The sequence below is a fragment of the Natator depressus genome, chromosome 2, assembly GCF_965152275.1.
Source record: "Natator depressus isolate rNatDep1 chromosome 2, rNatDep2.hap1, whole genome shotgun sequence".
Classification (NCBI taxonomy): Eukaryota; Metazoa; Chordata; order Testudines; family Cheloniidae; genus Natator; species Natator depressus.
The window spans coordinates 187,724,727-187,742,197 of record NC_134235.1 but is presented as its reverse complement, the minus strand read 5'-3'; the positions used below and the strand labels follow the sequence as shown (position 1 = coordinate 187,742,197).

General features: G+C 45.9%; 1 protein-coding gene across 1 annotated transcript in view; it reads left to right on the top strand.

Moving 5' to 3' along the window:
* Positions 1-17,471, top strand: part of SH3BP5 (SH3 domain binding protein 5) — a 61,227-nt gene that overhangs the window by 35,313 nt on the left and 8,443 nt on the right. The window contains exons 5-7 of the mRNA XM_074945584.1: positions 8,344-8,474; positions 12,037-12,079; positions 15,026-15,245. Of these exons, the coding sequence (XP_074801685.1) occupies positions 8,344-8,474; positions 12,037-12,079; positions 15,026-15,245 (394 nt within the window). The remainder of the gene's footprint in view (positions 1-8,343; positions 8,475-12,036; positions 12,080-15,025; positions 15,246-17,471) is intronic.

Genomic DNA, 17,471 nt, shown 5'->3' with positions numbered 1-17,471 from the left:
CCCCTGGGCCAGCAGCTCCCTTACCCGATTGTATGGTGAGGAAGAGGAATAGGAATAGGAATGCTGAGTCAGACATGCAGGTGAAGTTGAGTGGGAGGGAACCAGAATGGGGAGCCTCTGCAAAGGAAGCGGGGAGGAAGCAACTCCAGCAGGTCTCAAGACCCAGAGGCCTCTTAGGGTATGTCTGCACTGCAAATAAAGACCCAAGGCTGGCCCATGCCAACTGACTGGGCTGCGGAGACAGCAGGAGGGTCAGTGCCCGAGGAAGGCCCCTTCCACTGAGGCATCCATGGGGAAATGGAGAATAAAATAAGACTAGTATTTTGAGGACCAAGGCTGCTGTTTTAAGTGCCGTGAGCCCCTCAAATGTAAAGAGTGCAGGGTAGAACTGCACTGAGACATCAAAAGCCTGCATGTGGGAGTAGGACCCTGGATTCCATTCAATAGACATGAGTTCTCTCCCTGGCTCTGCTGCTGGCCTGCTGAGTGACCTGGCCATGTCAATTCACATCTCCAGGCCTCTGCTTCCTCTATCTGTAAAATAGGGATCATGACACTGACCTCCTTTGTAAAGTGCTTTGAAATCTAGAGACGGCAAGTATTGCATAAAAGCTAGGTGGTGGCAGTAACACTTGTGTTAGAGAAATTCTTACTAACTTTTTTATGGTTTCTTCCCACTTTCTTTCCTAAAACAATGCAAAAATGGCTTTGGCTTTTTTTTTTTTTTTTTTTTTTTAAAAAGAACATAGAAGAACCAAACCAAACTTAAAACCTCTCTTTCCAAGCCTCTCCAGATGTGCCAGGAAAGCTTAACCCACTCTTCCAAGCTGGCTGAAGCAATAGTGTAACATTATCTTAGTGCTGAAATCCTAATCCCTTTGTGGAAACTGTATTTGATTATAAGACAACATAGTCTTCATGTATAAATTGTATACAACAGCGCTGCCAGATGGTTCATGGTACCAAAAGGGCAGCAGGTGTGCTGTGTGAAATGGGAAACCTAGTATATGAAAACTGAACACTGCTGATGTCGTTGTCACCACTGTCGTGTGTTTAAGGTTTCTATACTTCAAAATTGCATGACGAGACTAGCCCCACCCCTTCATTGTGATTGCCCAGAGCGATCAGCTGTAGCCCTTATTTGAAGTGAGAAAAGTCTACTAACACACGAACATTTTTCTTTCTTGAATTCTGAGGATGAAAACTGGATGCCTCTGCAGGTTTGCTAGACAACATTTCACTGCTAATCTGCCACTTAAAGTCCAGTTAAGCTTGGTAGTGACCAGTTACTAGTGTGAGCTGTGCAGCTTACCTCCCAAACAGAGAGTGCTACAATGGGCACCCTTGCTGGTGGTTTCCCTGTGGAGTACCAAGCAATGAATGAATATTCAGACTCAACTACTGTCTTAGCTCTGCAGGGGGTCACTCTAAGTCAGGGTTGAGGTACTCTGGTGAGTCAGTACGGGGAAAAGTCGGCTGCTGCCTTTGCTGTGGAAAACCAGAAAACTTCCATCTCCAGGGCTGGCAGTCCGACACCTTCCACAAGCACAACTTTCTGGATGGGGGAGAAGTGTGTCTTGTTCGTCAAAAGAATGCGAAGGAAAAGCTCCAAAAAGAGATGAGACATGAGCATTTTTGTTTAGAAGCTCCGTGAGGGAGAGTGATGCATGTTTTGTTTTCCAGAGAAGGACCTTCAGTTAATGCTGACGAAGTCTAGAGAGATGATGACTAATACTAAATCAGAAAGGATGCTTAGGGTTGTTGTGGGCCGGGTGGGGGAAGACGCACCATTATTTACATTGAGAATCTTTTTGAAATCTCTCTCTCCTGTAGATGGCCTCTATGAAAAATTTTCTCTAAACCCTTAATGCTGCCCCAGAGAGAATCTAGGGATGAAAATACAATTGAGCAATGGAAGCCCAGAGCCTTAGTGTGTGAGATGGCGGCTGTTCTGTAGCTGAGCCCAGCATTCTTCAGTAAAACAATCTTGGGAGCAATGCCATTCTGTCGGGACGCCTCATTGCATGACTTTTTGCATGATATCTGGACCTGTCAGGATGACTGACTTATAATGAAACCTCTCCAATGACTAGAGTAAAATAGGAAATAGACCCTAGTGTGTTGGCTGTGATGTTAAAACATCTAGTGACAAAACATCCTATAGGAACATATACATTAATGGAGAACTTCCTTATTGGAAAGAGTCCCATCTTACTCATCCCTTCTGGCTGTTGACCGAACAGTCTGGGTAAAGTTCATTCTCAAATAGTTTCTAAAAGAAACTAAATATCAGTATCTTAGAAGTGGTGGTGTAATCAGTGCTGATTCATGGAATATACACCTTACTATTTCCAGTTGTAGTCTGCATCATGTTGACACCAGAACTGCAACTGCTTCTGCAATAGGATTTTAGTCACATGACTTCCACTGATTTTTTTTTTTTTTTATAGGGTGTTTCATGGCTCTTCAAGCCATATCAGTTAGTCTGTGTTTAGGGGCTAGCGCTGCAGGGAGTCTCCCCTTCAGCAATGGAACTGGTTCTACTGTGCAAGGGGAAGGCAGGATTTGAATGGTGTGTGCTGAGGTGGGCACCCCCTACATGTCACAGAGCCCTACAGAAGGTCTTCCAATGCATCTCTGCACAGGGTCATGTAAGGGCTTGTACACATAAGAGGCATGGAAGGCTACTTCGATCATTGGGCTCAATGGTCACTCTGTCATTTGGATGTGGGAGGATTCCTCCTTCTTCCCTGGTACCGGACCCAGCTAGGTGATGCCACGAGGAGTTTGGGAACATATGAATTTTTGTGGCTGGGGAGAGGGGGAACAAACTACAAAGCTATGAATCTGGGGTTGGAGTAGGAAGCCAACAACAAAAATAAGCTTCAAATGAACTAGTTCACCTGTGATGGCTGCTTCATATACAGAACTCCTCTGATGGAAAATTACAGCACTTCAATTGCACTGCGCACTCTTTGTTAGTAAATGACAAATGTGGGGTACAAAGTAGACTTCCACAGTTATTGGCGCAGCAACGGATCACATGCAGAATAGCATCTATCTATAAATGTCAAAGTGGGCTACAAACTCGTTTGTTTGAAATCGCCCGGCAAGGGTAAAGGAAGGTCTCATAGATATTAAGGTCAGAAGCGACCATTATGATCATCTAGTCTGACCTCCTGCACAATGCAGGTCATACTCTTTCTTCATATACAGGGAGGGCAGGTATTTTTGGACTGGCTAAAATTTGTCTGACGTGGTACAAAACTGAGCCCAAAAATAACTAGGTAACTGAAGGGCGATAGAAGCAAAGATTATGAAGCAAACAGATAGATGAAAGAACCGGTGTAGGATAAGTGGCTCTATTATACACAGATGCTGTGGAAATGCTGCAAGATTACCCCAGCTGCTTTTGGGTTGATGGGTGTGGACAGAGTCTGAGGCTTCAGAATATCAAACTGGGCTTGTAATTTGCAGATTCTCTCTGGGAAGAAATGGTGATGGGTCTGGGCGATTGTGACTGCCCCTGATTTGTTCAGGGATTGAAAAGCTGCTAATGTCCATATTTTTAACAGGTCAGTCTATAACAGGGTATACACAAGACCTTTAGAACCAACAATATAGAAAATTAAACTAATAAAACCTGGAGGGCCACTGAAACGATATTGCCTATCCTAAAGGGATGGAAGAATAAAATATAGCAGGTATTTTTATTCAGGGGAGCAACCAGGACTGGTATGAACAGCTGCAGGGAGGGTTGAAGAGGGCTGTGCCTTGAACTTTGACTCCTATTTTCATAGGCGCCTAAAGGAATTAGGCACCTAAATCCCATTGAATTTAAATAGAGACTGCCTCACTCGGTCTGTATAATCCCCTGTACCTTCATGCTTTAGAACTCCATCAAACATATACATATGGTGTCCGGGACACTCATATGCAGCATGATCAAGTGACTAGGAAGCAGGGAGTCAAATTTAGGGTCCCATTCCTGGCCCCAATCTGCTGTGTGACTTTGGGTGAGTCATTTAATCTCTCCGTGCCTCCATTTCCCCACCTGTAAAATGGGGATAATGACACTCTTTCCTCTGAAAAGTGCTATCAAAAAGTGCTTCATCTTAATGGTGACTTAGCTATTCTCAGTTAATGAGGTAGACCCAATGTTTTGGCCTCTGTTTAGGGAGGTTTCTGGGAAGAGGACGGGTGTGGGTTTGTCTCCTTCTATAGCAGAGCTTAAGAAACCAACTTCACTATTTTCCAGTTTTAGACACACAGGTGTGTACAAAGAGGCTTCCATAGGGGTCGAAAGATAAATGGTTTTAGAGGGATGAAGGGGGAATAATGGCATTAATGCTTTGGCAGAAGATCAGTGTGATGCACAAATATATATGCATAAGGGTGATATCTGGAGTCTGAGATTAGTTGCATTAAAAAGGAATGTCCTACACACATTTCCTTCATGTATGCAATTTATCTTTCAAAAAACAAATGACATGCAACATGGCTTTGGTTTATCCCCTAATTCCTTTTCATCTCACCCTTCAGTTGCTCAGAAATATATGGGGCATTCAGAAAAATGTTTTAGTCATCTTGCATTGCCTCTCTTACCACCTTGTTTCTAACATTTCCCTCCAACCAATACGCTCACTGATTGCTTTTGAAAAAAGAGAATAAACGTGGCACCTGACTGATTTCTCTGACAACTCTTGGTGTCCATACAGATTCATTGGAGTTTCCTGCTTTTTCTCTTTTTGACTGCATCATTGTTTCTCTCTTGAGGTTCTGACGAGGGTACATTCTTCACTTAGGCTTGTCCTGATTACTTGGGAGAAAACAAAGCAATTCACAGAAACCTGCTCTCCAAGAAAATATATTTTATATTATGTCCCCTTCGATAGAATACCTGGCTGATGGTCTTGGATTTTGTCTTTTATCTAGCTGCTTACTGGTTGCTGTCCATGCTGTGATAAATTCTACCTGACACTGTTGATGATCTAGTAACTAACTGCATTAATGGGATAGTCTAGACCTCACCAAGGAACAAGCAGGTGGGCTAGCCAATATAAAGCTGATCTTTTTGTGCCAAGCTGCTCTATGAATACGTTTTTAACTTTTAATAGCATCAACTTCTTTCATAAAAGACCTAAAGAGAGGCTATAACACAATAATGAGAGGCTGTGATCACCTCCAGAAAGCTCTCATCTGACCAGCATTCTTAACCATGCCCTATGTGAACCCTCTCGAGCAGCATTCTTAATGCCTGGGCATAGAGGTGGAGGTGTGGGGAGACTGGTAATAGACTCTTAAATAACTGGGTTGCAGGCTGGTTAGTGGTCGATGTGAAAAGAGTTGGCTGTCTCATTTCTACATCAAATGCCTAAGCGCATGTTAGTTGGCTGTTCTGGAGATGTCACGGATTTAGCTATCCTATTGCTCGTAGAGTTGTTCCTTAGCTGGGCTATGGGGGGAAGATTTTGGAGCCACGGTCCTGTACCTGTTTTTTGGGGGGAGAGAGAGGACTTACGTTTTCTGGGCTGTCAGTCTGGCACATTGTCTTTGTTTATTTAGTTGTGCAATGTGGGAATTAGGGAAGTAAGGAAGGTTGGGTTTTTTTGATATCCGAAATTATAATATTAAATAAATAATATTAAAAGATTAAATAAACAACCACTCTCACAGTTGGCCTCTTTTACAAAGTGTTTAAAAAAAAAAAAAAAAAGGTCTCCAGTAAGACCTTGAATGTTTTTGGTTGTTCATAATTTAGTCTATCTGCTCACCTCACAAAAGGCTTTTGTATTTTGAAGAGGCCTAGGCGATCTAGTATGTTGGTGTTTGCAGCATTCATCATGCCATGAGTCAGGATGTGTGATTCAGGATGTCTAAGCCAGCAGTGGTATCAAGCCAAAACTCTTCCTGGAAAGAATCATTTTGGCATTCAACTGAGAAGTGACAATAACCGGAAACGAGCAGCTCCATCTCTGCAGAGCTTCCAGCAGGGTTAAATTCATACGTACCAAGTTTCTAATGTGCCATTCCAGGCCCGGCCTTCATTCCACCCCGTTCTCCAATACCCTACCCCTGTCTTGCCTCTTCCCACCATATTCCACCCCCTCACCCGATCGTGCCTGGCCGTTGCTCCTCCCCCCCAGGGCCTCCTACATGCTACGTATTGCGGCGGGCAGGATGCACTGGAGGGGGAGGCACTGATCGGGGCTGCCAGTGGGCAGGAGGTACTGGAGGGGGGAGGCGCTGATAGGGGGGCTGCTGGTGGGTGCTAAGCACTACTATTTTTTTTTTTTTTTTTTTTTGGGAGCACCCCCGGAGTCTGCACCTATGGCTAAATTTCTTTGCCATGCCCAAGGAGGGCAAACCCACTTCCTTGCCATCCCAGAAGAATGCCGATCTTAAATCTGACACTTCCTTGCCAAAACCAGGCTTGTCTACCTCAGTGATTTTCATCCTGTAGTCCACAGACCCCTGGGGGTCTGCTGACTGTCTAAGATTTTTCAAAGGAGTCTGCACCTCCATCTGAAATTTTGTAGTGGTCCACAAATGAAAAAAGGTTTATAACCATTGGTCTAATGCAGTCCTCTAGGAAAGGTCAAAGCATCATTCTAGCTTTCTAACTGCTGCACAAGCTGAGTAGCAGCAAAGAGATCAACTAACGTGTTGGATGTAGAGCAGAATCTATCTTGAATATTTTATAATTTTGACCTTTCCTCCAAAGGAAAGAGTCTTATTTATATATGTAGGCAGCTGAGGGGCACTGGAGCTGAATATACATTCTTGGATCTAGTCAGAGCCTATGAAAACTATTCTTTCTAGGTTAGAGGGTTCTATAATAAAATGCATATTTATTTTGTTGCAAAATATGTAGTGCCGATAAGGGGAATGTGGCCTTAAATGAAACTTCTCGCTATTACAATAATTGAAATTGGTAGACACCAAAGTTTAATTTCATCATTGTTCAGTCTTTCATGTAAGCATTGAAAGGGGGAAAGTGCAGGTTTACTCTGAACGCAATGGAAAGCAAAGGTCAGTTGTGTACTTCAGGTTAGCACCATCCCTTTGCGTGTGTTGAATATCACTAACTGTTTGGTTTGGCTTCCAAGAGTTACTGCTCATTTGATTGCAGGAGAACACAGCAATGCTGATGAGACTAATACTATTTGAAAACAAAATTATTTGCAATTGGTTGTCTTTTCTGAAATAAGAGCCTACTACTTTGGTCTGAGGTAGACTGCCCCTTCTGGCATGTGTTGGAATAGCTCAAATAATGGAATATACTTTGAGCTATTTACATTGGAGTTGGGGGGTAAATTGGTTTGCATTCTGAATTCTTGGAAAAGGAATATCACAGAAAACAGGGTCCCATCACTTTCTGTAACAATGCTGGCCTGTGAGAGAGCCTGCATATATCACCTATGCAATGGAAACCTTCATGTCTTGTCAAAATGTTGGGGGAGAGAGAGAGAGTAATGATTACTTTAGTTTATCCTCTGGCTGGACCCTGTTATGCGGTTCACTCCACTGTTATGTTTTCTGCCTGGTATTACAGAAAAATGGATGTCCTAATTTGCCAGGTGGCTCTTCAAATTTGCAAAGCAAAAATATCGCTGATAGCATTTCTGGCATCGTAAACGAAGCAGGACACTCACTGGAGCAGATGAGGAGGATATTTACAGCAATTAAAACAAAATTTACACAAATTAAAGTACTGAGGCAGTGAGCATTATTTATGAATGTTCAAATGTTTGCTTGACTTGTGCCCGAGCCATGAAGCTGTGTGTGTTGGACTGGAAGTGTTCATGGAAAGCATGATACACTTAACCTTTGGGCCAGTCATATATATGCATCTCTGCCTGCCTAGTCCGTGTGGCAGCATTCGTGATGGCTCATCCTCCCAGCCAGAAGAAGAATGTTCTGTAAAGGAAATAGCTCGCTTGTGGAAGAGAATGGGGAAATAACAGGGATGATATGGCAGCTCAGAATGGAGCTGTGCTAGTGGATCTTGATCATCTCACGGGGGTTGCAGGGGTACTGAGCTCTCACGTTTGAGGCTGCTTATACCAAAGCTCCCCCAGAATGCACGAAGCGGCAGTATGCTCCTTGTATCATTAATATTTTATTTGCCAACCAGACATGCTGCTGTTTCTTCCAAGAAAGATTTTTCTAAGTAGGTTAATTGAAAGAAGATGTCTCTTCTCTTCTGTTTCTCCCCTCCACCTGGCTACACTCTGAGAGTTTCAGAGAGGTTATGGAAATGGTGTTAATTAAAATTATATGAAACTGATGAGCATGTGACATGCCTGCTACAACTTAAAGCATTTGTTTCCTCTCTTGCAGGTCATGGAGGCGGAGCAGACGAAAACAAGAAGTGAGCTGGTGCACAAGGAAACGGCAGCCAAATACAATGCTGCCATGGGCCGGATGAAACAGCTAGAGAAGAAACTGAAAAGGGCCATCAATAAATCCAAGTATGTGTTTTAGCTGGTGGTGTGTTTACATGCTAAGCCTACTTGCATGGGGTGCTTCACACACGTGGCTTCCAGGACTCCGTCCGTGCTGAACCTGCCAGGGGGCTGCACAGATATTGTAACTGTCTGATTTGCAGTCCAGCCCATGCGGTAACAGAACTTTACACTGGCTAAGAAAGCAGCAAGGCTATTGACTAAAAACTTCAAAGGTGTGAGACTACCTCAGAGCTGCTTATCATAGATCAGATTTGTTCGCTTTCCGGAGCCTTCTTGGCAAGCTACGCGAGAGCTATTCTCATGGAAAGGCACACGCTTCAGAGGGTATAGCTAAGAAGCGTATGTGATAAATGATAAAATGTGTTTGGTGTGTGGTTCTCCTCTGCTGCATAGAAGTCTATGCAAATGTGATGGTTGTCAAGAAAAGCTGCCTTTTGTAATACTTGCTCACTGTCCGTGAAAAAGCTTTAGGTAATCTCCAACTAATATTTTTAATTTTAATAATTAATTTCCATTTTCTGCAGCTTGACTAAACAATGATCATTTATTTAGTGTTTAATCCCTCAGTCTAAAAATTACTTTATCAATGTCTGTTACTATTTTGCTTGATACATATAGAAGTATTAGTGCTTTCCCAGGAAACTCTATCTCACGGGTTCTATCTCACATGTTGTTGCCACAGTGTAGCCTGCAGCCATTCCACCTTGTGCTGTGCGTTTCTATGATAAGATAAGCAGGGTGCCAGTATTGGATGGGAAACCTCCATAGGTGCTGAAATAAATATTCTGCAGTTCAGTAGATGGCACTCTTTCCTCTAGATCAGAGTGCTGGTAGGGGCATTAAGTTACCAAAAGAGCCTTTATTTGAATGGGATAGAAAGCGAAGGTCCTGACAACTTACCATTCAGGTCGTATGGACCTTTTCATAAGAATAAGGGTGTTCATTCTGGCGCCCTGACCAGCTGTTACCTTGGGTACATTCTGCTACCCTCGATTCACCTTGCAGTGTCAAATGGATATAGCTTCCTCACTTCCTGCCCCAAACTGTGTAAGGATGCTGTGTCCTGTAACACTTCACTTCAGAGCTTTCTGTGCCAGTGGTGAGTGGAATGACCATACTACATGCCTTGCCACTTTACAAAGCAGTTCCAAAGCTTATGCTCAAATAAATTGGTTAGTCTCTAAGGTGCCACAAGTCCTCCTTTTCTTAAGGCTGAATTAGTTAACACTGCAAAACTTTTCAGAACATCAAACTTTTCATTTTCTCATGTGAGCTTCGTAATGTAAACAGAAGACAATCCCACCAATTTTTATGGGGAATAGGAATATGTCTAGTCTCTTCCCATGAGTTCAGGTAGAGGGGATGTAAAAAACAAACTGCTTCCCCAAGAACATATTAATATTCTTTATCTGAAAAATGGAAACAAAAATTCCTGCATCTCGGGGATGTTGAGGCTGCGCTAATGACTCTTCAAAGTGCTCAGATGGTAAACACCAAAAAACCCCCTACATATAAAATCTTATAAGTAAGGCTATGTTTTAGTCATGGGTATTTTTAGTAAAAGTCAGGGACAGGTCATGAGCAGTCAACAAAAATTCATGGCCCGTGGCCGGTCCATGACTTTTACTAAAAATATCAGTGAATAAAACTTATGGGGGGGAGGGCTGCCTGGGGGCCCCGTGGGTGCTGGGGGAGGGCGGCCTGGCTTCTTGGACGGGTGGCGGCGCATGGCCTGGGACCCCTGCTGGGGTGGGGGGGCTTGGTGGGGCTGGCTGGCAGGCTCCCTACCTGGCTCTGCACCTCCCCTCCTCCCCCCAGCAGGAGGTTGGGGCATGGGTGAAGCGGGCTGTGGGCGGTGCTTACCTGGGGGCTCCCGAGAAGCGGCAACACCCCCCTTGCTCAGCTGCTAGGCTACACTAAGAGATGGTGAGATGCCGCAAGGAATGAGATCAGGAGCCAAACTTGGTTGCTCTGCTCCCATGCAGTAGAGAGGGCAGTGGGACTTGCCTGGCTTTCATGGTTTAGCCTAAAACTAGGGTGGAACCCAGGGCCTCAGGAGAAACCTTCACTTTGAACCAGAGTTGTGTATAGATCCCATATAATGCGTTTGAATTTCAGAGTAGGTTAATCGCGTTTTGTAAGGATAAGTTACGTGAGGAGGCTAAATGGAAAGAGGATAATGAATTCTTAATTTTTCGAGCCAGATTGTGAATCTCTCCTTCCAATGGTGGGCAGTTACTGCCATATGAATAGTCCTTAATGGGCCCACCAGTGGAGTAGTGACTTACCTGAGGGTGTAGAGTTGCAGTGCAGCCCTAGATGTTTTTGTTAATGCAGTAAAGAGATGCGTGTTTCACGTGTTACAATAATGGAGCAAGGGCTGTTGAGTTACAGATAGCTGTAGTGCACAGTGGGCTGTACGGGACCGAAAGAGTGTGCGATGCAGCTAAACAAAGAATTGGTGACAAATCTAGAATTTGGCTGTTATGTGCAGGCCAGGTTTTATTAGATGAGCTCAAATTATGGGTCAGGGTTAACAATCTCTATGTGTCTGGTATTTGAAAGCTGGATTCTGGCACCCTTATATTCAGTAACATGTTGCTCCCCAAGAAACTTCAGTGGGACTGTTTGCAGAGTGAGGTGCTACTCAGTGGTATTTGGCATCTCAGAGTCTAGCTCATAGTATGGAAATACAGGGTAGTGGTTGAAGTCTTCATTGTATGTGAGGACTTCTCTGACTGTTCAACTGCCTGGCCATGACTAGGATAGCTCCTGAAATGTGCAAGTACTTGGAAGGTCTGTCTCAGTTGAATAAATGATTTTATTATTGCCCCGTGTAGCATCAAATTGATGACTCTAGCTTCAAAGCTTTGGAATAGAACTTGCATTCTTGGCTCTAAACTGTGCCTTTTGTATACTTGATATCTGATGATGCTATAAATAAAGCAGGAAACAGCTCAAGTGTAGCATCTTTCTGTTTTGTGACTGAGCAAGGACAAAACCTTGGAGTGTCGTGCAGCTGGAGGGAAAAATGTGCAGATGTTCATCTGAATCCTTCCTGTAGTCTGGAGAGAGACCGGCATTTTACTTCCAGCATTCTAAAAAAACACACACCAAAGATCTGTGTATATGCTCCAAGAATTGTGTTTTTTGAAAGGGGGCGCATTCTACCCATTTTTAGAAGGTTAAGACCCTGATTCTAGAAGGTGCTTAAGCATTTACCTAACTTGAAAGCACACTGCTACAGTGGGACTATTTGTGCTTACAGTTGGGCATGTGCTTAAGTACTTAGCAGAACCAAAGCCTAAAAGATTTGTATTCTGTCAGCTCAAGTAATCTGTATTGTTCAAGAGTATAACTTTTAGAACAGGGGTCTTGTTAAAAAAAAAAAAAAATTGCAGCATGCAAACATAGGTGTTTACATTTTAGATAGGCAACCCCTGAGGATTAAATTGCTGGCATAAGACATAACTGCTTTAATGCCTTGGGCCAGAGCCTCTCTCATACTCCAATCCCCTGGTGTTATCCCAGCAATTGTAACAAATTATTCTTTGTTTTTCCACAGGCCTTATTTTGAACTGAAGGCGAAGTACTATGTACAGCTAGAGGTATGTATCTAATTCAGATCTAGTAATGACTGCTTGCAGTAAAAATTTTAAATACAATGCAACGGGCTGCTATAATCACTCTGCATTTCTGTACAAAGTACATTCCATTCCAAATGCTTCATGTTGAGGAATATGCTAAGCCTATTTTAAAAATAAAAGGCCAAAAAAGACTGTTTCCACTTGTGAAGTAGGCGGGCCCCAAAACCCCATTAGAGCCCTGCTACTTATTGCTGGAACTGAGCGAATAACTTGACCAATTTTGCCTCTTTCAGCAGAATCTGAAGTGTGTGAATTTCATTTACTCTCTGGTTTACAGTTCAAGTTGTTTCTTAAGTGTTTGAAATCACACAATACTATTTCTCCTCTGTGATCGGATGAGAGTTCTTACCATCAAGTTTCCAGTAGCAAATCTGCAGAAAGCAAACTTAAGTAAGCTTTCTGTCAGTGCTCAGGTACGAGCTTAAAATTTGTGCTAGGATAATGAGCTAAAGAGGGTGCAAACACATACACAGTGAATTGGTTGGGAAAAGTAGAATATTCACAGAAAAAGGTGGGCAGTATTCACTGTTCTCCAGGAAGTGTCCTGGGAGCTGTGATCTGTGGCTAGAGTAGCAGTTTATTTCTACTGATGGTAGTAAGAAGGACAGAAGTGCGTCATGTGTGTGCATGGAGGCAATGGAGGACGATGGAGGGATTGCTGAGTACCTGTGGGGCAGGCAGGGGAGGGAAACAGCTACATTAGCAATATTTCTACCTGGCATAACAACCAGCTGTTCAGGCACCAGTCTGTAAATGGACCACTGGATCCCATGTGTTTCTAAGCCAACTGAGTCTGGTAGAGTCTAGTCTCTGTTTTCTAGCTCTGGGACCCTTGAGCAGACCCAGACTCAGACCTCATCTGGGGCCCATCCAGCTCCTCTAAACCCTGAAATCAGCATCTGAGCTCTCCGAGGTGCCCACTCCCTTGCCTCCTCATCACTTACACATGCTCACCCAGAGCTCCATCTAGGCAGTGAGCCCGAATGTAACCCCTTCTGGGACAGGGTGACAGGAAAGCAAGGGACACCGGCTCAGTAAAGGAATTTTTGTTAACCACAGAGACTTGACTCTTGCAGTACTGGAGCGCGCTTCCTCCCCTAGTCTGAGCTCACCCTTCCCGTAAGCCTGTGGCTTGTCAGCAGTTCAGGCTGGGCAGAATCCCTCCTGTCCCCTCTCTCCTGCACATCGTCCTTATGTGTAGTGATGGTCCCCCCTGCCGCCCGGGACCCCGCTCCCTATCCAACCCCCCCTGCTCCCTGTCTCCTGACCCTCCGCCCCGTCCAACTGCCCCCTGTCCCCTGACTGCCCCCCTGGACCTCCTGCCCTCCCCCCGTCCCCTTACCCGGCCGCTCAGAGCGGCAGGACAGGCTCATTGGAAAGCCTGGGAGGTGGGCGGGCGCAAGCTGCGCTGCCTGCGTGGCAGCGTGACTATGGGGGAGGGGGAGCAGCAGGGGAGGGGCCGGGGGCGAGTGAGCCTCCCCGGCCGGGAGCTCAGGGGTTGGGTAGGACGGTCCCGTGGGCCGCCGTTTGCCCACCCCTCCTCTAGGCTGTGTATTCACAGACCGATCGCATGCTTTTCTACAGAGCCCTCTAGCCTGCAAGCAGGAGCAGGAACCCCCTGAAAATTAAAGTGACAGCTTGTAATTTTTACCCAGGTTTTGAAATGCCACCAGGCAGCTGTCAAAAATGCAGTACAGTAGGTTGCCCTCAGGCAAGTTGTCTTGTGTTCAACATACAATACAAAATGGAGTTCATAAATTGATACTGTCATATCCCATCCTGTCACAAGATTTCTTTCATGTTTGCTCTTTGTTGTACTCCTTAACACCAGTCTTCTCTCCTAGCTATGGAGTGGGGATTGTGCCTGAAGGGGGGAAAAGGGGGCAGTTAAAGCTGCACACTACAATATTCAAGGCTTTGAAGCTTGCTGCAGCCTGGGTCTGAATGCATGTGTGCAGTTTTAATGACCAGGAAGTGATGGGTTAGTTTTGTTTCTGCCCGGAAAACCTCCTGCATCTGTTTGGAGCCAAGTGAGCAGTTCAGCCTTTCCTATTCCCTGATCCTGTAGGGGGAGAGGCAAGGACTGTTAGCATTCATGCTGTCAGCTAGTGAATTGCTGAGGGGCTATGCGATAGCTCTGCTCAGGCACATTCAGATTCAGGCATTTATTCCAACATGTGGCAATAATGCCTCAAATTGCTCCAGAGCCCAGTCTAGATGATCAGGAACTGGAGAACTGTCCCAGGTAGTTTTCTGCTAGTTGTGCATGTCCATTCACGTCAATAAATGGTCAGAATAAACATAGTCTATTATTAAGCACTTTCATTAGCTCTTCATCTTAACATGGATCACCCTGTCCTCAGCTAATAGAGGTTAATGCGCCGCTCTTGGCTATGTGACACACAGAGAATCCTTTCCAATGCACTGGAGTGTTCATTCAAACTGGAACACCGCAACTGTTTGCTTTTTCCCCATGTATCCCCTCACAACTTCCCTAGCTTGTTGCATAATCGGGGTACTTTTCAACTAAAAACCCCTCTCATCATCTGTGCACCAAAATTATTAGTTACATTTTAACCTATGTACTCAAATTATTTAATACCTAGCTCTAATATACCACTTTTCATTGGTAGATCTCAAAGCACTTTACAAAGGATCCCCATTGTGCCCATTTTACACATGAGGAACTGAGGCACAGAGCAGTGACATGAATTCTCCAAGGTCACCCAGCAGGCAGTGGCTGAGCCAGGAATAGAAGTCTCCTGCATCCCAGTCCAGTGCTCTATCAACTAGGCCATGTTGCCTGCTTAGCTGGGGAAATGAAGCCCCCTTGTCTCTCCTTATATAATGAGAATTTGTTTGAAATCCGCAATAGTTTAAAGAAACCCCATCTGCCTTCCTCCTTAGCAATTCAAGAAGACTGTGGATGACCTGCAGGCAAAGCTGGCCCTAGCTAAGGGAGAGTACAAAACAGCCTTGAAAAACCTGGAGATGATCTCAGACGAGATCCACGAGAGAAGACGGTCTTCTGCCATGGGACCCCGGGGGTGTGGTGTGGGTGCGGAAGGCAGTAACACCTCGTTGGAAGATCTTTCAGCATGTAAACTGGAGTCAGACTCCATCTCTAGTAAGTATAAAGTTGTGTGTTCAGAAATTCCCATGGGTAGGTGTCGTATGTGGCAGTGGAGGGTTGAAATGAAGGACCTTGTTTGTATCCTACAGCTGGCAGGGGTGGCAGGTTTGTATAATTTTTGGTGGTGCCCAGAACCTGCCCCTGCCCAAACTCCGCCTCCCACCTGCCCAAAGCTCTGGGAGGGAGTTTGGGTGGGGGAGGAGGTCTGGGGTGCAGGCCCTAGGCTGGGGCAGGGGATTGGGGTGCAGGATGCAGGTTCTGAGTGGGAGTTTGGGGATGGGAGGGGGTGCAGGGGTGAGGGCTGTGGGATGTGGGGTGAGAGCTGTGGGGTGTGGGAGGGGCTCAAGGTGAGAGTAGGAGTGTGGGGGGTGAGGGCTCTGTCTGGGGCTGGGGGGTTTGTGGTGTGGAGAGGCTCAGGGCTAAAGCAGGGGTTGGAGTGCAGGGGGATGAGGGCTCTGGCTGGGACTGGGGATAAGGTGTTTGGGGTATATGAGGGGCTCAGGGCTAGGGTTGAGGGTGTGTGGGGGGGTGTGAAAGCTCTGGCTGGGGGTGTGGGCTCTGGGGTGGGGCAGGGCTGGAGAAGAGGAGATTGGGGTGCAGGCAGGCTGCTTTGGGACAGGGGCCAGAGAGGAGGACTCCCCGCAGCCTTTCCCTGCCAGCAGCAGCGACCTCTGGGGGAGGAGCCCCCCTTTCCCGCCCCCCGAGCAGCACACCCCCACCACTGTCACTGCACCTGCTCCTAGGGCCCCTCTCAGGTCAGGAATCTCCCTCGCCTCCCCCGTGGTGGGTGCCTGGGCGTGCTGCGAGCGCCTCCTCCCGTCCTGCTGCCCCTCACTGTAGCCTCACTGGGGGTGAGGGATGGAGCTTCCTCTTTGCCCAGCATGGGGCAGGAGCGATGACTGCGGGCTGGGGGGGGCGGGGGGGGCTGTGCTGGTGGAGGGTCCCGCCGGAAAAGGGAAGGGTCTGAGGTGGAAGGGCAAGCTCAGTTAGTCTGCCCTGGCAGTCGAGATGGGGGGCACTAGGACCCTGCAGCAGCAGTTGCTGCAGGGAGGCAGCATGGAGCTGCTCGGAAGAGGCAGCCAGGGATGCTCTGCCCCCGCAGCAAGTGGGGGCTGGGGGACAGTTGGGGGAGGTGGTGGCAGGTGGGCTGGGGGGACACCCGGCCCCAAATATTGGTGGGGCCAGGCCCCTGGGCTCTGAATATTGCTGGTGCCAAGGCACCACATGGAGATATAACTCCCCGCCCCTGATCAGCTGGTGATTAGTCAGATACTTTACAACTTCAGTTAACTCCGTTGCACCTTCTGTTAACCCCACAATTTACCATGCACTTGAGAATTCCCTTCTCAGGGGAAATGGAGAACAATGGAAACTCTCTATTTTCTCCTAGCATCACAACTGTTGCAAACCACAGTGATGCATGCAAGAAACAGAATGAATACACTTCAAAGCATATAAATACAGGGGCACAACTGACAACGTGTATGCCGTAACTCTAGGGCCTGATATACCATTACAAAACGGTGTGCAGAACTGTTTCTGTTGGTGTGGTATTTTTATTTTTTATTTATTTATTTATTGTACTGAAATACACCAGTACAACCCCTCTTTGGATGCAGTTATGCCAGTATTCTGGGTTACTGATACCAATGCATCCATACTGGGGGGCATTGTGCTGCTTTAACATCACTGGTACATCTATATAGTAAACTATTGTGGTATAGTTAAAGCAGTACAACTCTTGTCTTTAGGCCTTGTCTACACAAGCTGCTTTCATTATGTGGGCTCCTTTGATATGTTGCCATGTAAATAGTGCAGCCATAAGAACATAAGAATGGACATACTGGGTCAGACCAAAGGTCCATCCAGCCCAGTATCCTGTCTGCCGACAGCGGCCAATACCAGGTGCCCCAGAGGGAGTGAACCTCACAGGCAATGATCAAGTGATCTCTTTCCTGCCATTCATCTTCACCCTCTGACAAACAGAGGCTAGGGACACCATTCCTTACCCATCCTGACTAATAGCCATTAATGGACTTAACCTCCATGAATGTATCTAGTTCTCTTTTAAACCCTGTTATAGTCCTAGCCTTCACAACCTCCTCAGGTCAGGAGTTCCACAGGTTGACTGTGTGCTGTGTGAAGAAGAACTTCCTTTTATTTGGTACTTTGAATAAGGGAAGCAAAGAAATAGGAACATATTAGCTCAGTGTGCTGCAT